General features: G+C 41.3%; 1 protein-coding gene across 1 annotated transcript in view; it reads left to right on the top strand.

Moving 5' to 3' along the window:
* HHAT (hedgehog acyltransferase) overlaps positions 1-26,357 on the top strand; it is a 308,816-nt gene that overhangs the window by 238,574 nt on the left and 43,885 nt on the right. Inside the window, exon 11 of the mRNA XM_041771025.1 lies at positions 17,209-17,353. Coding sequence (XP_041626959.1) covers positions 17,209-17,353 — 145 coding nt within the window. The remainder of the gene's footprint in view (positions 1-17,208; positions 17,354-26,357) is intronic.

Raw genomic sequence — 26,357 nt, 5'->3', positions numbered from 1 at the left:
TGAAGCCAAAGATGAGATTGATCACTTGAATGTCAGTGGTTGAAACGGGCTTTTTCAGGTGGCTTGTGGGATTAGATTTATTCCTCGAGGGTCCTCAATTCCCGCTTCTATAGCACAGATGAGTGGTGGCTACTCCACTCACAGCCTAGAGCCCAGCAGCTCTCTGTAGATGAGCTTAGGAAACAGCAAAATCTTACTGTGTCCGTGCTGAAGCTTTGCATGTGTCTTTCCAAATCTGGCTCTCTTTTCCTCCCAGAAAACCCACTACTGGGGGTAGCAGAGCTTGAGTTTCCAGTGTTCCTATTATCAACAGAATTGGTATCTATCAATAGAAAGATGAAATTAGCCCCCCTTTCCCCAAAATAATATGTGCATACTTAGTGCAACATATTTTTACAATATGTATTTATTTACAATGTGTATTTATGTATCGTGTACAATGAATATTATGTACATATGCTGTAACTGTGCATGGCATATATATGTAGTATATGTATATATGTATATATGTATATGTGATATATACATATATATGTGTATATATATGTTTGTGTGTGTTCATTTTTTAAAGCTCTGAGAAGTCAGAGATGTTCAGGACTTTCAAAATATCTCACATTCCTCCCAAGGCCTAGAAATAAACACTGCTTTAAAAAGCCTATGGAGCAGCTGCTGGCCTCATTTGAGATGAGCTGAGTTGGTATCAATGTACTTGTGATTGCCAGGATGTATTGAAACACACAGTTTAAGGGAGCTTTTGATTTTTCCTCTGGTCCCAACCCTATAGTCCACTCCCAGGAGGCTAGAGTAAGTGCTGGAATGGCCACTGTCTATCCCCTGAAGGGGTGGCAGGAAAGAGTATGATAAAAGTGCAGGACATCTATCAAGTTGACTATGCCACCATGGAAAGTAATGATTTTGAAATAATTTCACTGTGAAGAAAGATGGAAAGGAATAAAGAATAATAGACATAACAAAAATTTATTTTTATTTGAAGATATGTTCAGACACAGAGAAGTGCATAGAAGGTTACACACTAAAATGCTAATGATGGTTATTAGCTTTTTACTGAGTTGCGATACTATTTTCTTGGGTTTACTCATTTATAACTTCAGCCTTTTCTACAGCAAATATGTGTTGTTTTCTAATTAAAAGTTCTTGAGAGAAAAGGGAACAGGATGGATCCATCCTCAGGAGGCTTTGCTTAGCTGACAGCAAATGCTTGATTCGTGTTAGAAATGGAAGGACTAGACTCACATGGGGCTGTGGTAGCTGCCACTCTTCGCCAGGGAGGAAACTGTACCAGATCCTGCACCAGGATCTTTCACATTTGTTATTTTATTTAAGCATCACAACAACCATGCAGGCCAGGTGTTCCTTGTCTCCATTTTTACAGATGAGGGTGTGTGGTTTGTGCAGAAACACATGGTTAGTTCAATTAGAAAGGAGTTATACATAATTTATTCTAAGCTCCCTTGTTATCAGATAAGAGACGTCTGCTTTGATAAGCCTTATGCACTTATTCATTCACTTCTGCTCTTCTTGCTGCTTGTGTACATTTGGCATTAGATTTTTTTTTTTTTAACCAGCAAAAATGGGTTTCTTTGGGAATAACAGAGTTGCAATTCAAGACAAGTAAGCTACGGCAAAACCATTTGACATTAGACTGACATTCCAGCTCTGAGTTCTTGGACAGCTTGTGTTTCAGTTGTGGCTTCACTCCTCTATCCTGTCTATGGAAAAATTGGTCCAAGTGAAGTGGGGATGCTCACAAAAGCACTACCCAATTATGTCATGTGGTTTCAATAGTAGCTTTGTAGGTAAGTACTATCATCATCCCTGCTTTTCAGTGGGAAAGAATGGAAACCCAGAAACTTTAAGAAATATGTGTTCATGGGTCAGAAGTCAGATCTTACTGCAAAGCTTCCTTGAGATAAATGAATCTTTGGTCTCCATTCCTCGTGCACATACGTCCTTCTCCTCAGCAACAGCTTCTAATTCTCTTAGTTGTTTCTGACACCTGCCTCTGCCTTTCTAAAGTATATTCTCTTATTTCCTCACTTATGAATTGTAAATATTAACTGCCTCCTCCCTGAGGTTTTCGCATCTGAGACCCACTCCCGACTTCCTGTTCTAATATAATAGCATCTCTATTTTTGGCTTAAATCAACACTTGATGTTTACCTTATTACCACCATGTTAAGTGTGGCTCACTGCCACGCCAGTAAATATACTATAATTGAATTTCCTTTTCAGTCAACTGTTTCCCCACCTCAGATTAAGAATCACCTTGCCTCTTTCTCTTTGACTCATAGTTTACTATCACCTCTTCTTTCCAAACTCCCCAGTAAAATTGAAAAATCCCTCAAGAGTGTTTTCCATGTAGTCAGATGTGTTTCGTAGTATGTCTATCTCTTCTTTTCCTGGAGAACCTCTCCTGAAACCCTTCCATCCTCCTGTCCCATCTGGATCATTTCCCTTTAGAAATGCGGTACAGACCTTGTGTTTCCCAAACTGTCTTTATTCTACCCTTACATTTGATTGCTTATCTGAGCATTGAATTTTAAGGTTGAAAGGTAATTCCTCCTGAAAAGTTTGCAGCTCTAATTTGCCTTCTAGTTTTTTGTTTTACTCTTGAGAAATGCCATTTTGTAATCTGTTTTTCTCTCCAAAAAGTTAATGAAAACATCTCTGGTAGTATGAAATGCCACTGTACCTGCTGTCCCCAAGTTTAGAATCACTCTAATGCAGTTTATTGATTAAAAAAACTCCTGTTGTCACCTTTATTTATCATGGAGGGATGGGGAAAGAGAAAGGGGAAACCCCAGGGTCTGTATGCCCATTACCCAGATTTTAAAAAAAATTTTTTTCTTATACCCAGTGCTCATTATGTCACATGCCCTCCTTAAATGTCCATCATCCAGTTACCCCCTCCCCCACCCTCATTACCTAGATTTTTAATCGACCCTCCTGGTTTCTTTCTCCATGGTTTACTGTTGCCATCTGTGGTATATGGTGCCTCTAATGGCTAGGCCTTCTGGGGATCTGGTGAATGAATGACTCTCCTCTCTGATATCTACTATCCAAGTGTCTCCGTGCTGCTAATTCCTTCATCTGCTTTCTATTTGACAAAAATGGATTGCTTTTACTCACTTGCTTTTCACTTCTATTCCATTCCTTGCCTGTGGATTTATACCTTTTCAAATGTTTACTTGCTTTTTAATGGGGTTTTGAAGGGAGCAGAGATAAGTAATCTACTGTGTTTAACTGGATGTCAAGAACCGTTTTCTTTGCTGTTGGCCAAATCATTTTGGAATGCTTTACCTGTTCGTCAGTTTTAAAGATTTCATTTTATTTCTTTATTGTTTATTTGAGAGAGAGTGAGAGAGAGAGAGAACAAGAGAGAGAGTGCGTGAGAGCACGAGCAGGGGAAGGGAGGGGCAGAAGGAGAGGGAGAAGCCAACCTCCAGCTGAACAAGGAGGCTGGCTTGGGGCTGGATCCCAGGACCCTGGGATCATGACCTGAGCCAAAGGCAGATGCTTAACTGACTGAGCCAGGCAGATGCCCCATGTCACTTTTAAATTTTTAAATATCAGGTTTGCTTAGAAACAGGCCTTGCCTTAAGCTCTTGGTTTTGTGTTTGACCAAGATGTAGCTGAGGGCACTGTCACATTTTAGGCTTATTTAATAGTCTCAAGGGACCTCAGTACTACTTAGATAAGGAGGCTCCCAGTGCCATGAACACTGGGTGTGATGGTCATCTAGCTTCTATCTTCCCACCCATATGCCTTGACTCCTTACTTAGGGGATATAGCCAGGGTCTAAGGTCATTAAGTGGAAAGATCCCTAGATTTCCTTTTTTTATTTTTTAATTTATGAAGTCATTCATGATAATATGTTCTTGAAAAAAACAAGACTGGACTCCTTTAAGGCAGTCACCCCCTCCCCAACCCCAACAAACACACCTTGTTCTCTTTTCTTCCATGAGCGTTAACTTATTAGCCTTCCATGCATACCTTTACTACTGTGTGTGTGTTATAATAAATATATAAATATTCTAAAAATTGTGCTTTTTTCCACCTCGTGGTATGTTTTGAGGATGTTTCTATATTAGTGTATGTAGATCTGCATAATTGGACGTGGTATGGATATATAATGTATTTGGCCATTCTTCTGTTGTTGAAATTTTAGGTTGCTTCTAATTTTTTTCTTTTGGAAATGCAGCTGCTGTGGAGATGCCTATTTATGCTTCCTTGTACATATGTGTAAGTATTTCTTTAGGACAGATACCAAGAATAGAATAGAACAGGAGTTGGCAAAACTATGGCCCATGGGCCAAATTTGGTCTACTGCCTTTTTTTGTATGGCCTGTGACTAAGAATGGTTTTTATATCTTCAAACTGTTTTATTCAGTGGTCCATATTTTCCCTACTGATTTGAAAGATCATCTTTAGTATATAGTAAATATCCAAATATACAGGAGTTCATTTTTAGGCTCTATTCTGTTCTATCAATCAACTTGATTCTTCCTATTTTAAATACTAGGGCTCTATAGTATGACTTGATTCCTGATATGGAAAGTTCCATGCCCCTTTTGGTTCTTTTTCTAAATTACATTAGCTATTTTTGTATAGTGACTCTTCCATATGAGTCTTAGAATTGGTGAAGTTCCTCAAAACTCCCTTTGGTATTTATATTGGAATTTGTTAGATTTGTATTAAATTGCAGCTTAATTTGGTTAGACTTAATATGTCTGTGATGCTGAGTCTTTCCAGTCATGAATAGTTATTTGTTCAAGTCTTCCCTTATGTTATTACATAATGATTTATCATTTCTCCTTAGAAGTTTTGGACACTTTTTTTTTTATTATTGTTTTTGTATAGGAAAGATACTGATTTTTGTTTTGGGTTGATCATTTTGCATTTATGTTGTTTGAATCTTTTGTTGGCTCTAGTAATTTGTCATTTGTTTCTTATGAATTTTCTAGATTGATGGTCATATCATCTACAAATACTGACAATTTTGTCCTTGCCAACAAATTTAACCCTTGCTGCATTTAATTGTCTTGTATTTACTGGGTCTTCCAGTATGGTTTTGAGTAATAGAGGTGAAAATATCTTTTTTCTTGAGGCTAGTGGGAATACTAACTCTAGATTTTGACATATATTCTTTACCAACTTAAAGAAGCTTACTCTTATCTTTTACTAGTTGTTTTTTTTTAATGAATAAGCGTGCAATTTTACGTGATGGTTTATAGACATCTATTGAGTGATCGTAAGATTATTCTTCTGTAATTAATTAACCTCATGATTTACATGAATTTCTAATATTTTTAATGTTAGATACTCCTCCCATTCCTGGGGTGAGTCTTACTTGATTGAGAGAATTCTTTTAATCACTCCTATAGTCAATTTACAGCGATTTAATTTAGAATTTTTAAGGTAATGTGTAGAAGAAGGAAGATTAACTTATGGTTTTCTTCCCTTGTGTTGGCTTTTTATGACTTTAGTGTCAGGGTTATACTAACATCATGAAATCAGTGGAAGTTTCCCATGGTTTTTAATCTCTGAAACAGTTTCCATGGTAATTTTGTGTTCCTTCACCATCTGGTAGATCTTGCTCATTAAGATTGTCTGGGCAATTTTTCTTTGAGCATAGAGTTTTGACCAGTGTTTCAGTTGTATGGTTATGCTTTTTCAGGTGAATTTTGGGTAATTTATATTTTCTAGATACTTTGTTTTTCAGGTACATTGTCAAATAGATTGCTATGTAATCTCCAACAAGTTTTAAATCTCGTATATGTTATTATTATCTCTTGTTAATTTGGCCTTGTTTTCTTAATTGATCATACTTGCCAGCATTTGTTCATTTTATTGTTCCTTCAATAAACATTTTTGGTTTAAATCAATGAAATTTTTAAAATTTTACTGGTGTGTTAAGTTTTACAAATTTTTTGTTGTTGCTGATTTATTTTATTCCATTGTCGGTGAGCATAGACTTCATGGTAACCTCTTAAGATATATCTCTCTTCCTTTCCTGGCTTAGTTTGTATTCAATTTGATTATGGTCCACTTGTGTATGAAAATTACATGTATTCATTATTCTGTGTATATGTCTAATAATTCTTTCATTGTGATAAATTATACATGACATAAAATTTACTGTTTTAACTATTTTTGAATGTTCAGAGACAATTCAGAGACATTAAATTTATTCATAATGTTGTGCAGCCATTACCACCATCAATCTCCAGAATATTTTAATCATCCCAAATAGAAACACTATATATATTCAATAATAACTTTAAGGTAATACTTCTTCCCTTGGCTCCCAGAAACCATTATTTTACTTTCTTTCTCTATGAATTTGACAATTCTAGGTACCATAAGTCAGTGGAGTCATGTAATTTTTTTTCCCTTCTGATTTGTTTCACTTAGCATAATGTTCTTCATGATTCATCCATGTTGTAGTATCCATCATATTTTTTGCCTTTTAAAGGCTGAATATTATTCCATTCTATGTATATTTCATTTTGTTTATCCATTCATCCATTGACAGACATTTGGTTTCCACCTTTGCCTATTCTGAATAATATTGGAGTGAACACTGGTATACAAATACCTGTGTCTTTCGATTGGAAAATTTAGTCCATTTACACTTTTTAAAGTTTTTATTTAAATTTCAGTTAACATACAGTGTAATATTATTTTCAGGTGTACAAGATAGTCATTCCACACTCCCATAGAACATTTAGAGTAATTATTGATAAAGATGGACTTACTGTTTCTATTTTGTTAATTGTTTCTGGTTGTTTTTTATTCCTCTGTTTCTCTCTTTGAGATATGATAATTTTCTGTAGTGGTATGCTTTGATTCCTTTATCTTTCATGTATCTACATTAGGTTTTTGCTTTGTGGTTACCATGATGCTTACATAAAACATCTTGTAACAATCTGTTTTAACAATTTATTTTAATCTATTTTATAGACTGAGAACTTCCATTGTATGCAAAACTCAACATTTTTACATCCCCCTGTTTTATGTTTTTGGTGTTACAATTTACATCTTTTACATTGTGTATCCATTAACAAATTTTTGTAGTTATAGTTATTTTTAGTACTTTTTTTGAATCTTTATATTAGATTTATACATTGTTTACCACTGCCATTACAACATTAGAATATTCTGAATTTATATATTTACCTTTTCCAGTGACTTTCATATGTTTACTTATTACTATTAGTATCCTTTTGTTTTTGCTAAAAAAAATCCCTTTAGAATTTCTTATAAGGCTGGTTTAGTGGTGATGAGCTCCTTTAGGTTTTGTTTGGAAAACTGATTATCATTCCTTCATTCTGAGGGACAGCTCTACTAGGTGGAGTATTCTTGATTGGCTATGTTTTTCTTTAAGCATTTTAAATACATTGTGCCACTCCCTTCTGGCTTGTAAAGTTCCTGCTGAAAAATTTGTGATAGTCCTTTGGGGACTCTCTTGTATGTAACAAATTGTTCTTCTTATGCTGCTTTTAAGATTCTCTCCTTGTCTCCAACTTTTGGCAATTTAATTCTAATCTCTTTGCGGGTCTCTTTAGATTTTTTTACTTGGTACTTTTTAGGCTTCCTAGATCTAGATGTCTGTTTCTTTCTCCAGGTTAGGGAATTTTTGGGCCATTATTTTTTTACTAAGATTTTTTCCCCTTTCAGTCTCTTTTTCTTCTGAGACCCCTGTAATATGTATATTGGCTGCTTGATGGTATCCATAAGTCTCCTTAACTCCTTACTTCCTTATCTTTACTCTTTTCATTCTTTTTTCATTTTCTCCTCTGATCTGATAAATTCCACTGACCTGTCTTTGACTTTGCTGATTATTTATTCCACTTGATCTAGTCTGTATATGAATTCCTCTATTAAATTTTCAGCTCACTATTATATTTTTTAACGATTTTATTTATTTATTTGAGAGAGAGAAGAGAGAGAGAGCACATGGTGGTGAGGAGGGGCAGAGGCAGAGGGAGAGTAGACTCCCTATTGAGTGGGAAACCCAACATGGGTCTCGATCCCAGGACCCCAGGGATCATGACCTGAGCCAAAGGCGGCTGCTTAACTGGCTGAGCCACCCAGCTGCCCCCAGTTATTGTATTCTTAAGTTCTGTGATTTCTGTTTTGTACTTTCTATCTCTTTGTTGAAATTCTCACTTTGTTCATACATTACTCTCCTGGCTTTGGTGAGCATCTTAATGACTATTACTTTAAACTGTCAATTAGGTAAAAATCACTTATCTCTGTTTCATTAAGATCTGTTTATGGAAATTTATCTTCTTGTTTGTTTGGAACATATTCCTCTGTTTCATCATATTTTTTGACTCCCTGTATTTTTTTTTTTTGCATTATATAAAAATGTCATCTCTCCCATTCTTGCCAGAGTGGTCTTGTGTAGAAGATGAACCATATCAGTCAGCCTGCCCTGAGCTTCTAATTTTATCTCAAACCCCTGTAATTACCCAAGTTACCTTCTTTGTTCTCAGTGGCTCCCTTAGGTGAAGCTAAGACCTATTAGTATCCTCTAGGGGAGGCTTACAGCACCTTGATGCAGTATAATTAGAATCCAGACCTTCAAACAGCAGCTGGGAGAGTATGTTCCTGGGAAAAACTGGGAGATGGGAATTTTTGCCTGCTCACTTTGTGCCAGGACTTGTTTTATGGTCTCAGTAGAGTGCTCCTGTGCCCCCTTAGGAATTGCTTCTTTGTTTATCACAATCCTGTGGGACTTGTGAATAGAAGCCTCATTGGTTCTCAGATCCAGGCCACTGGGGGACCTGTTCCTTGGGCAAAACTGCAAAAGCTGGCATGCAGGTGTGATTACAAGCTCCTTCTAAGGAGATACAACTTAGAGTAAGCTGGAGGGAAAAGGTAGGGGAGGTCCCATTAGCTCCCAGTGTCCTAGAAGGGTCACAGTCATCCTTCAGGTGTGTACCAAATTAGAAGCCTGATTCTCAGGAAGCATTTTTTAAAAGATTTATTTATTTTAGAGAGAGAGTGAGAGAGAGTATGCAGGAGCAAGGGGATGGGCAGAGGGAGAGGGAGAGAGGATCTCAAGCAGAATCCCTGCTGAGCACGAAGCTGGACATGGGATTGATCTCACAGCCCTGAGATCATGACCTTAGCCAAAATCAAGAGTCTGGTGCTCCATAGATGGAACCACCTAGGCACCCCTCAGGCAGCAAGTATGCAGATAGACCTCTTTCAGACAAAGACTGAGAGTTTTGCTTGCCCCCTCAATAGTGAGCTCTGGGGGGAAAGCTGTAAAAAGTGCTCATGTGTCCCTTACAAGCTGCTGCTTTGTCTGCTAGTCTTACAGGTCTGGTGAACACAAGAACCTTTTGTTTTCAGTGCTAACTGCCTGCTCCTGTGGTGGGGGTCTTAAAATTTGGGGTGCTAGATGTGGGGTTCGACCTGCGAGTTGGGGATTATCTCCCAATTGTATGATGCTATGCTGGAGTTGGGGTTTATGGCAAGAGTGTGTCTCAGCCTTGCCCACCTCTTTAAGATGTGGGTATTTTCTCATCTGCCTGATGTGTCAGAATTGCTCAGCTAGTTTCTGGATTTCTCTCAGTGTAAATCACTCCATGGATAGCTGTACATCCAGCATAGCCATAGGAGGAGGGTAGTGTAGGAGCCTCTTCTGTTACTGTCTTGATAGCCTGTTCTAAGATTGTTTTGCCCATTTAGGTTCCCTTAAGATTCCATAATAATTTTAAGATAAGTTTTTCTATTTTTGAAAAAAGTCATTGAGATTTTAATAGGGATTGCATTGACTCTGTAGATAGCTTTGGATGGTATTGTCATCTTAGTAATATTAAGTATTCCAGTCTATGAATATGGCTGTCTTTCTGTTTCTTCTTTAAACAATGTTTTGTAGTTTTCAGTATGTAAGTCTTTTCCCACCTCAGTTAAATATATTCCTAAGTATTTTATTCTTTTTGATGCTATTGTAAATGGAATTGCTTTCCTAATCTGCTTTTCAGATTGTTCACTGTTAGTGTATAGAAGTGCAACTGATTTTTGCATGTTGATTTTTTATCTTGAAACTTCGCTGAACTTTTTCATTAGTTGTAATAGCTTTTTGGGTTTATTTTTGTAGAATCTTTGGTGCTTTCTACATATAACACCATTTCATTTGTAATCGGAGATGAGTTTTCAATTTGGAAGCTACACCTATTAACTTTTATTCAGCTATATTATATTCTTACTTTTGATCTTTCAGGTGTAGTTTTCTGGGCATATATGTTAAATCTCTACTGTAATGGTGAATTCTAATTATTTTTTTAAATTCTAGTGTCATTTTAAGCCATCTTGTTCTTGAAAATATTGAGCTCCTGAAATTGACACTTGGTCAATTTCTATCAACCATTACTAAAGGAGTACATGCATGAAGTACTAGTTTTTGAAATATTTGAAGAAAAAAGAAACATTTCTTGAAGACCTACTTTGTATCTGGCACTGAAGAGACAAAAATCTTGAAGATTTCATTCTAGAGATGGGGAAACCCACTGCTACGCAGACATGAATTTGTGTCATGTATCAGAGAGCATGAAGACATTAAGCTAGAGGAATGTGTGAATCCCTGCACTATATTTACTACTATACTTACCAGTGTGTGCCTAGGACCAGTTACCTAATGTCTCTGCTCTTTGGTTCCTCCTTTGTAAAATGGGAAGAATTTTTCCTACTTAGCAATATAGGTTAAGCTCCTCACATAGTGAATTTTTTTTTTGCACCAAAAATTGGATATCTTAAAACATATAGATTGATACTGTCTAGATCGTGGGTTACAGAAACACAGAAAATGAGTGACTGACTCTGTCAGGGTTAGAGTAGCCTACATTAGTCAAATATGAATTGTGATGAGAAGTCTGAGCTTACCCTGGGCAGCACAGTTCAAAAGTGGGACCAGAATCTGAGCACCATTTGGGCTGGTCCAAAGCTGTTGGTCTCCTGAGCTGACATGGAGCTAGAGCTTGAGGAAAGAATCAGGAGGACACATTCTCAGCAGAGAAAACAGCTTCTGCAAAGGCACAGAGGTGTAAAAGTATGTGCCATGTTGGAAGAACAGTGAATAGAACTGTGCCGTTCGTAGAGTAGTAGGAGTTATGCCTGGAAAGTAAAATGAGGTCTGATTGTCAAGGGCCTTCTTTGGATTTTAGTCTGCAAGCAATGAAGAACCACCAAAATATTTTGTGTAGTGGAGGGACATATTAGTGTGCTTGATGAGCCAGAGGGGACAAGGCCAGAATATCACATGCCAGTTAAGAAAGAAGCTTCTGCAAAATCCAGAGCAGAGACATGAGGACTAGAAATGAGGGCTTATTAGTAGAAGAACAAGAATGCAGAGTGAGACTATTAGCCATTCCAGAACTTTTAGCAGGACCCTGGCTCCTCAAATATCACTTGAGTTCTCTGATTATACCAAGAGCCAGTTAGTTATTTGCTTAGTTATTTGAAAGTCCTCTGATATTCCTTCATATGCTGTGTGGATTTGGATGCTTAACTGTAGCCTCCACTGTTTTTAATTAAGCGGGATATCTAAATTTTGAAGCAGGCGACTTGTCTGTTTAAACAAAACTGGCCTTGTCTTTATCACTACAATTTTTGATTATCTTTCAGGAGCGTGCATTGCTTAGATCTCAAGAATAGAGATTGGAAAATTTAACTTCATTGACCAAATATATTGTGAAGCTTTTGTATGCTTACAAGAAGGAAGGAGCTGATGCTTTTGAGCATCTTCACCTATTCATTTGGCGTGGATACAGGATGGAATGGAACTTAAGAAGTTAGGACATCCTGTAACTTCTTTAGCATAAGGAGAGAGAGACACAGGTGTCAAATAATTGCTGAGCACACGCAGAGTATGCATGGGTCTTAGGTGATGCAGATTGAAGGACAGAACTAACCATGGTGGGAGGAGCATGAGAAAGAGAGGGGTTATTCATGAAACTTCTAAATGTAAATGACCAAAATGCCCTGGCAAAAGAAGCAGGGGGAGCAGTGTCCTGGCGGGTTGCTATAAGATGGGACAGGAGTTCAAGTCCTCCTGAATGTTTTGCTCTGGCCACCTTTCTCTTTCAAAAGAGCTATAATTATTTCTTTGGTTGTCTTTGGTCTCATCTTTACAGCCTATGGGGTGTCCACCCTCATTTGCTCTCCCTGGTCTCCACTGATATCCCCCTTGCCATTACCTTGTTCATCGTCTCTTACCCTCCGGTTACCATTTTTATTAGAAAACGAAAGACTTCAGTGATTATATGGGAGAACTGTGTCCAGCTGCTCAAACCCACCCGATGTCTTTTTTTAGCTTCTCCCCATTTAAAAATAAACAGTATCAGGTCCCACTTGCCAAGCCTTTGTCAGTCTCCAGCAGCCATTCCTCCGGCCCATCTGCTCCCCCAGATGCTCAGCCTGTCCCCTCCTCCCAGCTTGGCCCCACATGCAGTCCCTCTGTGGACGAGGGTGGGGACCCACTGCACACAGCAGCCTGCAGCCTCACAGCTCCATCTGCCTCCCACCCTCGCAGACATTCTGAGAGTAACTTCTGACCCAGATTCCATGGACTGCACCACACCAGCACCCCACTTGTTTGCCCCAGCCCAGGTCCTCTGATTTCCAGGGACAGGATGCCGACTGGAAAAGAGAAAAGAGTTTCCATAGAGATAAGAATAAACATAGGAGCTGACACTTCACAGCAGGAAATGCAAACTGGTTTGACAATTTAGTTCTGCCCTAAGGTTTACTTTGTTTGGGTTAGTTCCTTGTCTTTGGAAGCCATTGTTGCAGAGGGAAGTTTAAAGCATTGCTAGACTGTCCTTATACAGCATTTCTACACAGCACCTCTTGTTTCTTGCATCAAAGACCCTGACCTCAAACAGAGGAATTAGAGTTCTACCCTGGGCCTGCACTTCCAGGTGTTCTAAAGGGCTTGCTGTATCCAGACCCAAAGTCCGGTACCTACTCTTGGGCCTGAAGAGTGTCATTAAAGTTAGAGTCCCTGACTCTAGGAAGCGATATTTTCTGACCTGCTCTGCCTCCTATTCTTCTTCTTTCCTCTGGGTCTGAGTGGTGAGAAGGAGAGGAGCCTTGGAACTGGTGGTAAACTATGCCCATCTGTGATTGGAAGCCCAGGAGGCTCCTCCTTTCTCAAGTTTGATGCCAGGGGGTGGCAGGTGAGTTGGGGGGTGGTGTTCATGCTGGGGCACTGTAAAGAGCACTTTCCCTGACCTGGGATGCCTTTCTCCCTATGAGGGAGGAAGGGAGGTTCTGTGCCCCCACCCATAAGCCAAGAGGGAAGTTGGCTTTATAATGAATATAGAAGAAAACATTTTACCCATGCTCAAGAAGCACTATTGACATTCTGGGCAGGACAATTCTATCTCACACATTGTCAGTATGATATAGTATGTTTACTATCCCTGGACCCTGCCCATCATATGCCATAATTTTGTCCTTGAGATGACCAAAAGTGGTCAGCAATTTTTAAGCGTCCCCTGAGGATCATGCCATTCCCAGTTTTTTGCTGCCAGGATATTGGATTACCATCACCTGCCTCATGTATCCTCTGAGAAGGGACCATGATTAGACCAGACCTCTTTTTTATCCTGTTATATTTGTGTTAAAATCAAATTCTATTTACTGATCATTGCCTAATCTGACCAATTGGCAATTCTTATTTTTATGCCTCATGACTCTTCATTGTACGCTAACTTCTATCCCCATTTGGTTCAGTCTCTCACATAAGTTTTCCTACCAAGGGATGAGGTGGGGGGGGGGGGTTAAGCACCTCAACCATGACTAACATATGAGGCATGGTCCCTACACATGGACGGACAGCCTGTCTCCTAGATGTGCTGGACAGGGATGATGACAACAGTTGTTATAGGATACAGAGGAGAGTATATAAAAGAAATCAAGAGTTGAAAGTGAGAACCTTGGCCCTATAGCCCTAGAGATTCAGGAAACTGGATTTATTGATGGAGCTGGCCTTGCCCATGTGACTTCTTCTCACTTAGGATCCCTAAGTATGGAACATACGTCTATCATGTAAACCGGTTGCTGAAAGCCAGATGGTTCCCAAGGTAGAGAGAGAGCCCCAGTGTCAAAACTGTCACCTTCTATGGTGTCTTCAGGGACTCTGAAGAGGAGAGACGAATTACAGCTGAGATTCACATCCCCTTCGCTGTTAACCACACAGGCCCCTTTTTTGCTACTTGGCCTATCATTCTTCTCTCCCACTGATTCACAATGAAAAGAAGTGATGCTCAGTCAAGTTTGCTCGTTCTTGGCAAGGCTAATTTTGTCAGTTCAGAGGATGGGGCTGTTAGTTAAATCAGGTTTTTGGATTTTCTTCTTCATCGCCTACTTTGTCTCCCACCTGCTCCCCCTGGGGGGTAATAAAGAACTGCCTGTGAGCATCTTGATTTCTCCTTTCCATCTTTCTAGTTCATTGATTACAACAGCCTACACCTTTAATGTTCTTGCTTAGTTTTTACAAAATTAACTCTATAAAAATTGAATTGTAGTCCTTCATTTCTAATTTTAGACATCCTCCCTTGTCTCTAAGATCAGAGGCTCCTTCATATTTGGTATTTTGACTTTTCTTTGCCTAAGTAGAATTGGGAATTATTGAACCACGTAGCCAAGTAATCACAGAAGCGAAGGAAGATCATTGGAACTAGGGCCTCAGGTGCTGGAAAGAGGAGCCCTATGTCTCAGGCACTCACTCTCCCCTTCGCCTCCTCCCTTGCTCTGCCCCTTGCCCCTCAGCTCTGCTTCTGACTAGCCTGGCCCTTGCCCCCTACCAGGTCACCCAGCGACATAGCCCTGCTTAGAAATACAATGATACAATGCAAAGAGCATTTTCCACTCTCAGTGTTTCTCAGTCAATTATTTAATAATTGTAATCATTTCCTGTAAAAGGAGAACCACTCTGAGCTTAACCAAGCTATGTGCATTCTCTGTCATTGACATTAATATGGAAAAGATTACATGGGGCCTTTGAATTCCCCTAGCTGGATGTAAGCCTGGAGGACACGGATGGGGTCAGAACAGAAGTCGGAGAACATCTGATTCATCCGGTCCCTTAGAAATCAAATGTATTATCAGTGGCCTTGTACCTGGCGAGAATTATTTGGACACGTTTATGCCAATTACAGCAATTTATATTTTCATGATTTATTATTGGATTTTCCCCCACCCCCCTGCTTCCTTTCACCCTGCCTCCCCAGTTACTGCTAATTGAGTCAGTAATACCCAGAAAATATCTTCTCCTGCTCTAAAATGCGGAAACCAGTAGATTAACATCTCCTTATTCTGAGAGGGAAGAGTGCTGAGTTACAAGCCTGCTTTGTCCCTATTTCTCTTTCATTACCAGTTTTTATACTGTATAGTTATCTCTTATCTGGTCTTGCTTGACAGTGTCCCCTGAACATGCTTGTGGACTCTTAGAACAGGGGAGAAACTAGAGGTCATCCTGGTAACCACTAGCCAGGGACATGTCAGCATCATCTGAGAGCTTTTCCAGAACAATCGGGTCCAAGAAAATGACTCAGTCAGTACCTATTATATAACTTATCCATGAGAAGGCCACATTTTCACAGATGAGGGCAGTAAAACCATTCTCCGAGGTGATGATGGAGAATGCCATGGATGGGGAGTTCTATGATAGCAACTGGATCTGAGCATATAGAACAGAAACGGGCTGGCAGGAGAGGAAAAGGAGAAGGGGTCAGAAATTCATTTCTCTAGGTTTCCAGAGGACAATGGCCAAGGCTTACACAATACAATGGCCCCAGATGATCCATCGCACGGTTGCCAGAACTAAATAAGCCCCCTACTGGAGACACCCTCTAGCTTCTTCCTTCTGCCTATTAGGAATTTAGGTAATTCAGATTTGTTTTTTTTAATATTTGTTTGTTTACTTATTTACTTATTTATTTATTAGAGGGGGAGAGAGAGAGAGAGAGAGAGAGAGAGAGAGTGAGTTGTGTCCTTGTGCTGGGGGAAGGGCAAAGGGAGAGAGAATCCAAGCAGAGTCCCTGCTGAGCATGGCGTCTGACAAGGGACTGGATCTCACAACTCTGAGATCATGACCTGCGCCGAAATCAAGAGTCAGACCCTTAACTGACTGAACCAGCAGGCACCCCCAGATTTCTATTTGTAATTGGAGCAAGCTGAAATCAGAATGCAAGTGACCCCAGAGATGTGTAGGCTTCAGGAATATATTCAGGAAGAGTCTCCAGACCCTTGGCTCCTTCTTTTTTCTGTGTCTTTGAATTAGACTAATGTATGGTCAGAAACCTTGGGGCCCTGTGGCCTGGCTGATGCACTATACCTGGTCCTCATTCCATACATGCAGTCCCTAAGGACAGTCCCTGTGGATATACTGAAGGTGTTCACACACTCACGCACAGCACTGTGATCTCACTTGGTAGGGCCACCAGAACAGCCAGTGCCAAGCAATAAAGGCTTGCTTGCTTTATGCAATCCCGAAGAAGACATTAAAAGGGGAGTAAAAAGTGCAATGAAGACCTCAGAAGGATGAGCAGAATTCTTTACCATCAGTTCTGAAAACCCCCTCTCCATTTCCTGTGTATTCGGGTGCTGGGGCAGGTGACCATTTTCTGACGCTGCTGCAGGCTCACCCTCAGTGGGGTATGTACCCTGAGCTCTGATTCCAGGAAGGAGGTCAGCTTGTGCTGATTCTCCTGCACCCTCTTAATGGGATTCTTCCTAATAGTGGGTTGGATTGACAGGGTGGCTTCCCAGAGTCAAGTTAACTGACCCAGAGGATCACCTTGATCGTGATCTCATTACATGGAGTTGTGTTGGTTATCAGGGTAGTTCTTGTACCTGTAGGTTTACACGCAGAGAACGTGTGGACACATTCCAGCCAAATCCGAACTAGCCTCAGTTCCTGTGTCGCACATGTCAGGGAGAAGCCCATTCAGCAGTAGGAAGGAACAGGTTGGGGGGGGCGGTGCATCGCTTCTTTCCTTAGACCAGAGTGAGCATGTCGCTGGAACAGAACTTTTGAGAGCTGTTAGGTGACATCCTAGCCCAGGCTTGGGTGGGCACCCTGGGCTGGTACCAGACAGAGGCCAGGGGGCACCCCAGCACTATTTTTTTGCCCCTGTGATGAACACTGCCTGTCTTTCCCCGCAGATTCAGTTCCTCTCCCCACAAGCCCGCCGTCGATTCCACGCTGCCCTCGCATCTTGTTCCACCTCCATGCTGATCTTGTCCAACCTGGTGTTTCTCGGGGGCAGTCAAGTTGGGAAAATCTACTGGAACAGGATCTTCATACAAGGTGAGTTGCCCAGCAGTGCTGTTTTCAGCCAATTTCTTGTTTTCCACGAATGCTGTTGGTACCACGAATGGATTTAGGGGGAGGCATTCATTGTTCTGTTCATGGTATGAGACCTGTGAAATGCGAACCAGAAACAGTTCCCTGTGTTTAGCCGTGACTTTCAGGGTCCCCTAATTGATACACCTCTTATCTATCACACATGGCACTTAACATTCAAAGGTACTATCCCAACTCTTCTAAACTCTACCTTTACCTTCTATTGTTACTGCTCTAATTTTTAAACTTTTTCCTGATCTTCCTTCCTAACCATCCCAGCCTTGGGGATACTGCAAAGTCGGATGTTGTTTCATTTACCACTCTGAGCATCTTGCTAGGGAAGGTCCTAGAAGCCCCACTATGCTCCCCCACAGCTGTGGGCATGGCACCTGGCTTTGCCACAGCTCTTTGTTGTGGATGTTTCTGTCGGAATGCCGGGATGCCGACACTAGTGGCTAGCCTTATGTTTAACGTGCATTATGTGTCATGTCCCAGTGTCCGCAGCAAAGCCACACCTGCAGCAGGTAAAATGCTAGTCTGTGGGAATTACTGTGAAAACATTACATTTATAATCAGTCAACATTTGTTTATGGTCCCCATTTCCCACAGGCTGGAACTAAGAGTTCTATCGTAGCCTTAAGAGAACTGGGAGAGTGGGAGCTGCTTACCAAGCAGTTGTGCCAAGCAGTTGTGACATGACTGCACGCCCAGGCCATCATCTCTACATCTGGGTCCCTGAGGAGCTGGCAATGCTTTCACTGCAGCTATTTTCATACCAGAAATAACGTTGGTACAGCTGCATGATCCCAGAATGCCAGGTCACAGGTCTATAGGATGGCAGTTTCGGGGAGCCAGGCTCAAAGGGGTCATGAAAGAGCCCTGCTCTGCTTTCCCCTCATCATTACAAAACCCCTCTTTGATCTTGCTTTCTGAGAAATGTCTTAGCTGATGGTTTCTGAAAAGACAATGCCATTTTTAAGTGGCAGCTGTCCTTTAATAAAGATGGAAGCTAATGGGGTGCAGAGGATCTAAAGATAAAAACACTCCTTGTGGTAGGCGATAGTGTCCTACTTTTCTTGCTCCAACCACAGTATGTAGCATGATGCCAAGAACACTGTGACTCGGGGGAAATGCTGACTTGGGGTTTGCTGGTCACATGAGCAAGAAGGCTCCCATCTTTGCTTCAGGAAATCAAACATCAGGTGTTTGCTACTTCCGAGTCACCGAGAATATAGGATTAAAAAAAGAAGCCCACTCAAATGTAGGAGCCAAACATGCAAACAGAAATGTGTCCACAGACTGAGGCAACCATGGTGCCAGATGCATGAATGAATTTCTAGAGGTCACAGGATGGAGTGGCTTACCTTTTCCTGAAAGTTAGATTTCACAGAAGAGATAGCATTTGCATTGGAGTTTCAAGCAGTAAGTAGGAACTTGCCAGGTGGAGAAGGTATGGATTTAGGGGTGTATTTAACACTAGCTGCGATGTCAGATAACTCTAAAGTCTTAGTAATCTTTCCCCATAGTTCTCACAGTTTAATGTGGGTCCAGTGGCTTTTTCTAGGCAGTGATGCCAGGACCTAGAATGTTCCTATTTTGATTCTCTGCTGTCTTATCCTGGCGATCATGAAGGAGAAGAGAACATGAGGATGGTGCACAAGTACTAAATACTCAGGCCAGTAGTGATGCGCAGTATTTCTGCTCACATTCGATTGGCCAAAACAAATCATGTGACCAACCCATGTGCAAGGTAGGGAGATGTGGCGAAGTACACAGGTATTAGTAGGTTATGGCACAGTAGGAGAGGGCCCAAAAATCAGTTAAAAATGTGGGTCAGACTATGAAAAACAATACAGAGTTTCATCAACAAATTAAAATAGAGATACCATATGATCCAGAAATTCCACTACTGGAAATTTAAAGAAAATGAAAACACTAACTCAAAAAGATATGTGCACCCCTATATTCATTGTGGCATTATTTACAGTCCCAAGATATGGAAGCAACCTAAGTGTCCGTCAATAGATGAATGAATAAAGAAGATGTGGCATATACACAATGGAATGTTATGTGGCCATCAAAAGTCATCTTGCTATTTGCAACATAAATGGACCTGGAGAAGTGAAATAAGTCAAAGAAAGGCAAATGCCATATGATTTCACTTATATATAGAATCTGAAAAAACCAAAATATACAAAACACCAAACAGACTTGTAAATACAGAGAACAAACTGGTGGTTGTCACAGGAGATAGGGGTGTGGGGGGATGGGCAAAAAAGGTGTTGGGGATCAAGAGGTACAAACCTTCAGTTATAAAATAAGGAAATCACAGAGATGAAAAGTACAGCGCAGGGAATATCACTAATATATATGATGATAATGTTATATGGTGATGGATGGTAACAGTACTTATTGTGGTGGGCATGGCATAATGTATAGAATTGTTGGATGACTATGTTGTGCATCTGAAACTAATATAACATTGTATGTCAACTGTAATTCAATTATATGATTTTTTTTTTTTTAATATGAGTTGAGTTGGGGAAGATGGAACTAAGAGCTATGGGAGTCAAGGGCATACAGGCAGGTGATGTCACAGGAGTAGCTACAGTTAGCCAGGAAATAGGCACCAGGTGAGAAGAGAACAAGGTGGGGGGGGGGCACCTAGGCATGCATTTAAAGGGTCAGAGGGGGAAAAAATAAAAACCCTCCACTTCTTCCTTGGGAAAAAAAGCTGGGTGGGGGGGTGGGCAGAGGAAAGATAGCAGCTATGTTCATTCTGTTTCTCAGAGGCATAAAGATCAAAGCATGGTTTGCCCGGCACCCTGTGGGGTTAACATCTGGCACGCAGGGGTTGGGGCTCTGAGAAAACCGGTCTGTTTCTGCCACAGGGGTCCTGCTATGGCCTATGACTAGATATATGTTGTGTCCTTGGAGCCAGGTGCCCGAGTCCCAGAGACCAAGTCTCCAAATAGGGAAGGCTCTATGGAAGCGGTCTTCTCTGGGTTCTGAGGCCAGGGAAGCTCAGCTTACAAGGCATTTATTGTGTCGGAGGTTCTTTAAATCAGCCTGGTCCCATCTCTGTCGATCTGTCCCATGGGCCTCCTGAGTCAGGGAGTGTCTAGTGGGGATTTGGCAGTTGCCTCGTTTGTCTCTTCCCCACTGTGGGTCTTTGTCTCTGAGTGAATCTCAGTATCTCCCGGAGGAAAATAAACCAGATGGTGCCAAATCCCCCATCCTTGAAAACTCTGGATTTCTCTTCATAACTAATTTGATTGACTTGATAGAAGATTAGTATGAATATTCATGATTGGGTACAAAAAAATACTAATGAGTTTATAGGATGCTTCCTCATACTCTGCTGGGGGTGTTCTATTAGCTTTCTAAAACTAAAAAAAAAAAAATCAGAGTTCTGAAACTCCTCTGGCCCCAGTGGTTTCAGATTTGGGACTGCTGACTTGTACATGTAGCTGCTGGCAGATGAACCAAGACTGTAACACCCTGGTTATCTCTGGCCTCTTCCTTCAGTCTCCTGGAACCTGCCATTCCAAGACCCATCTCTGCTCACTGAAGAGCGTGCAGCAAGCGAGTGAGCGATGGGTTGGAGAGTTCAAGCTCAGTACTTAGATTCCCCAGTTTAATGGGAAGGCGGCCCTTCCCTGGGGGGAACCAGCCTGGCCCCTGTGCACCTTGATCCTTGATGGGCTGGGTCCTGCTGCAATGACAGGAGCTGTAGCAGGTCCCCCTACCAGATCTTGCCTCAGTGAGTCCTGGAAGAGCAGAGAGGGGGCAGCCAGGTGTCTGAGGATAGGGATCACAGAGGAGATTGCCAGTGCCCCCAAGGTTGAGGGGCTGAGAGGATACAGCCTCACTAGTTCTCAGGGAGCCTCCTTGCTGCATCATTGATATCCCTAGAAGTATCTCATGATGAGCTTGGAGAAGTTGTCTTAATGTCACTGTCTCTCCCATCTCTGCACGGATTTGTTTGCTTTAAGCCACAAAGCTTATTTTAGTAGCGTACGTAAAAATCTCTAGACCGGTCTCTCTGGGGTTGGTGATACCAGGCTGTAGAACCAGACCCTTCCCTTTCTGCTGTGCACACTACCCCACTGCCCAGAAAAGTGGACCATGGCAGCCTAGGGTGGGAATGCTAAGTGGCCCTCCGAGGGCTCTGGTATGCGTCACATACAAACCATTTTTAGAAAGTGTTTTCTCCGCCACAGAGATTGGAGAAGTAATGTTCAATCAATTGTCAAAAATAAGAATCTATATCTTTGCCTTTTAAAAAGGAGAGAAAATGAGTGGGAAATATCAGAGAGGGAGACAGAACATAAGAGACTCCTAACTCTGGGGAACAAACAAGGGGTGGTGGAAGGGGAGGTGGGCGGGATGGGGTGACTCGGTGACGGGCACCGAGGGGGGCACTTGATGGGATGAGCACTGGGTGTGGATATACTGTGTGTTGGCAAATCGAACTCCAATTTTAAAAATATACAAAAAAACGGGGGGGAGTCCCCAGACTTGGGCTATTGAAATTTACCTCCAGCAGCTTGAGGAATGTGAATGTTTGGGCCTTTGTGCCTCAGATATTTAAGGAGCTTAGCTGAATCCAGGGATTTGAGAAGAATGTGGTCTGGGGATCAGTCCCCCGCCTGCTCTCAGAGGGACCCTGCGGTGCGTGCTTTGCAGAGGCAAACTCAGGCTGCTTCATACATAACTCTTTGGCTTTCAAAAGCATTTGTTGATGGAAAGAGCTTTCTCATGTCTGCCTTAAATCCTTGACATTGAAGTATAAGTTCATTTCTTGAACAAGCAGATGATGACTGTTCTGTAACTCAGAAATATCAGTGAGTTATAACTCCCAAGTCTACAAGACCAGGCTCCATAAACCAGCTGTGTCTCAGTGTCTGCAGTGCCCTGCAGTCCTGTGACAGCCGGGGAGAAAAGGTATTCAGCAGGGATCCATAGATGTTGGGATCTGGCCTTGAGGAGGCCGAGGACTTTGTTAGTGTTGTTTGGTGCAGGATGGTGTTCCTTCTGGAAAAACCATCCACTTTTGTTAGTAGGCAGGGGCTCTATAAAAAATAAAAGGGCTTAATCATTTCCCAAGGAGTAGGACCCTCGATCTTGTATCTGGGGCTTTGCAATGCCAGGAGTTTGGCAGAGACATGGCATCCACCAGACCATCCCCTGCCTAACTTCTCCACACACACACACACACACACACACACACACACAAACACACACACCTGTTTCCCTCCTCTTGTTGCCTGATCTAGTTTGCAAACCCCATCTCAGCACTTAGCTTCTGGGGTGGCCCTGTGCTAAGGCAATGAGAATTTGGTTCTTTTCCCTCCAGATTGCAATGAGAGAGGAACTAGTAATTTTTAAATGCAGGTCAGAACCTTTACACTCCCTATATTCGCTTACTATTTCTAGCTGAAAGAGAAGAAAATATATTTTCTTCATGATTACTGGCTTGTCCAGGCAGTTTATTTGTCTCCTGACTCAAATGGTTCTGGACAGGCATTTTATTTAAAGCTGAGCTGAGTTTCACACTGGAAATTCAGGAAGGCTGTGGTTAAATAGAAGCTCATTCCCCTCATATCTTGTTAAGTTCTTGGGACTAAAATTTCATTTTTGATGAGAGAAGACAGAGGGCAGTTGTCAGTGTCTCAGGGGCCTTCCGTTGTGATTACTTTGTCTCACTCTCTTCACTAGTCTTTTTCTTCAAAGGGAGTTTCTGTTACTCCTATTGATTCTGCTTCTGCCTGACTGGATCCCTTGCAAGTTCTAGAAGAGTTCGAGGAACAGGAGCTTCCCACCCATCATACTCTAGTGGTAAAGTTGATTTGTAGATTTAGGTTATATGGTTGATCCATGGTTACCTATTGGTCCATTTATGGCCATTCTTGGAATCTGAATTTTCGAACTTCAGAGGTCAACGTCTATCGATCCCTGCTCTTCTTTACTCTATGCCACATGCTCACTCAGATGGCATGGGTTTTTAAAAAAGTACTTCAGGCCAAGTCACTAGGACACAAGACAATAGTGAGTAGGATTTCTTATTCAGCAGTGTGCCTGGGGTTATGTTAAAGCTGAAAGAGTTTCTAAAATATCTAGAAAGGAATTTGAATCATAGTACATTTAAATACTACTTTTTGTGAGGTTGTGAGAAACTTTTTCCTGTTAACTAGGAGTTTCTGTGAATTCATTGGAAAAAGAGTTTTATGGAATATTTTAAATTGGTCTTTAAATAGAATATCATATAAATACTAGTAGAACTTAGATTCAGTTAATCAAATAAAAACAATTTTGATTTTTACTATTAGCATGTAATTTTTGAAGTCTTTACTTCTCACTGCCCCCAACCATAGATGTACAAGGTAATATTCAAGAGTATTTTACAATGAAGTCCTTATGTTATACACCTGAAAATAATACTATGTTATATACCAGTCATATCGCATTAAAACTGGGGAGAAAGGGGGGCAAGTATATTACAAATATGTTAATAGAAAAATCAGGGGATCCCTGGGTGGCTCAGCAGTTTAGCCCCTGCCTTCAGCCTAGGATGTGATCCTGGAGTCCTGGGATTGAGTCCCACATCGGGCTCCCTCCATGGAGCCTGCTTCTCCCTCTGCCTGTGTTTCTGCCTCTCTCTCTCTCTCTCTCTCTCTCTCTGTCCCTCATGAATGAATGATGAGTAAATAAAATCTTAAAAAAAAGAAAAATCAAACTAAAATAACTTTAAAAATTTAAGTTAAGTCCCCTTTGTTTTCTGTCTAGCTGCTCACCACATGATGTATATTCACTTTATACAAGAATAATTGCAAAAGGATTCCCAGACCTGTACTCTAAGACTCACACCAGAAAATCACTTGGGATTTTAGTGCATGTGTGGTTTCTGAAATGAAGCACACATCCTAGAATTTATGTTATTATTAGTTTATATGACTGCTTACGGCAGTCACTATTATACCTTCTGCTATGGGTGCAGGGGGAGTTCAGCACCAGCTGTGCGAGCACATGCCAGGTGAGGATGAAAGGGGAGTGCCTCTGATCTTTACCCACTGCTTCTGGAAGGTAGTACCTCCTGCAAGGAGAAGGGCTAAAATGGTAGCTATTTTAGTTTTTATCACATGTGCCAGTAGCCAAGAGCCAAGCCACACCCTTTTTACCATACAGTCTCCACCAGTCACTACTGAGCATTTGTTAAAAGTATTAAAAATGAAAGGTGTTTAATATGCAATTCAGTAACATTTTGTAACAGAAGGAAATTCAGCAAGAACTATCATCAGGTGTCTCAGCTTCCGGACAAATTCATTTGTGCAGCAGGACCCATTGTTGGGTTTGTTTCCGTTTACCATCGCACTGGGCACTGACCACCTGCCCTATGCCACCACCTGCATTTGTTTCCTCTGGTTGCTGTAACAAATCATTCGATGGCTTAAAGCAATACGTATTTATCTCTTACTGTTCTGGAGGCCAGAAGTCTAAAATCAGTCTTGCTGGACCAAAGGCAAAGTGTTGGCAAGACTGGTTTCTTCTGGAGGTTCTAGGGTAGAATCTGTTTCTTTGTCTTTTCCAGCGTCCAGAGGCCACCTGCATCCCTTGGCTCATGACTGACCCTCCTCCTCTTCAAATCTCTCTCTATGTCCCTCTACTTCTGTCATTACCATACCTTCTGTCTGATTTCCTTGTGTCTCTCTCCTAAGGAACTTATGGTTACATCAGGCCCACCTGGATAATCCAGGATAATCTTCCCATATCAAGACCCTTAACTTGGTCAGGTCTGCAAAGTCCCTTTTGCCAGGTAAGGTAACCTTCATGGGTTTCAGAGATGAGGATGTGGTTGTCTTTGGAGGAGCCATCATTTAGCCTGGAATAGCACAATAAGGTAACAACAGCTATCAAACAGAACACCCTCTGTGGCACCTCTGTGATAGATTCTTCCTAGAGAGCTTTGATTATAAAATAGCAAATTGGATATGCCACTAGCTTCACTAAAATGAGAATCAGCCCGTAAAAAGAAATGGTACTTGAATCTCACAGAAGTATACCTGTGAGCTTTGTTATCTTGAGAGTTAGTAATATAGGGGAAAGCTGCAACTTTGCCTACTCAGCTCAGTTCCCCACTCTTTGGGATCAAAGCTCTCCCACCCCATTCTCAGCCTGTGCCATTCTGGTGGGACACACCGTACACCTGACATCTAGGGTTCAGCATGTGACCAGGGCTGACTGGTCAGTATGGCCCATCTCCCCATGCGGAGAAATTCCAGATTATCTGGTGGAACTATCAGGAAAAACATTCTTTCCTTTGCTGTTGTAGAGGTGTCAGCACACTGGGCTGGAGCTGCTGGCAGCCCTCTCACCACCACTGGTGAGAGCCTAGTGGCAAGGAAAGCCAACTCCGAGGAAGGCAGAGCTGCATGTTGGATGCCATATTTTTTAGACAACCCACTGCCACATATTTTTAAGCCCCTAGATCCAGGAGTTCTTGAAGCTAACATATCTGTGTACTTTCCAGTTACAGGAATGTATGTATGTTTGTATTTATTTATTTCAACTCATGATGGGAGACAGTTGACAGTTCTCCAGGGTTCTCTTGTGTTTGTGTGTATCTTTTGATTCTCTTTCAGACCATATTGGTAAGAATGTTTGTATAACAAATACCTCTAGAAGATGGAGATCGTATCTTTCTCTAAAGTAAAAGGAATTTGTTTATTCAGTATGATAAAGGTAATATAACAATTCAGTATAATAAAGGTAATATCCTGCTCTGGGACAAAAGTCAGGCATGCTTACTGCTTATTATAAAATATTTGGGTTTCCTAAGCCTGGGTTTACTCATCATAACTCACTGCCTGTGCAGGCATCACCTGGCCCTCTTTGCATTGCATTTTGGGCCAAGGGGCTCAGGGAAATGGCACAAATGCTCTGGCTACTGTTTTTGGTGTGAGTAACA

Source organism: Vulpes lagopus, chromosome 1, assembly GCF_018345385.1.
Source record: "Vulpes lagopus strain Blue_001 chromosome 1, ASM1834538v1, whole genome shotgun sequence".
NCBI classification, from domain to species: Eukaryota; Metazoa; Chordata; class Mammalia; order Carnivora; family Canidae; genus Vulpes; species Vulpes lagopus.
This window is presented reverse-complemented; position numbering and strand designations above follow the sequence as displayed.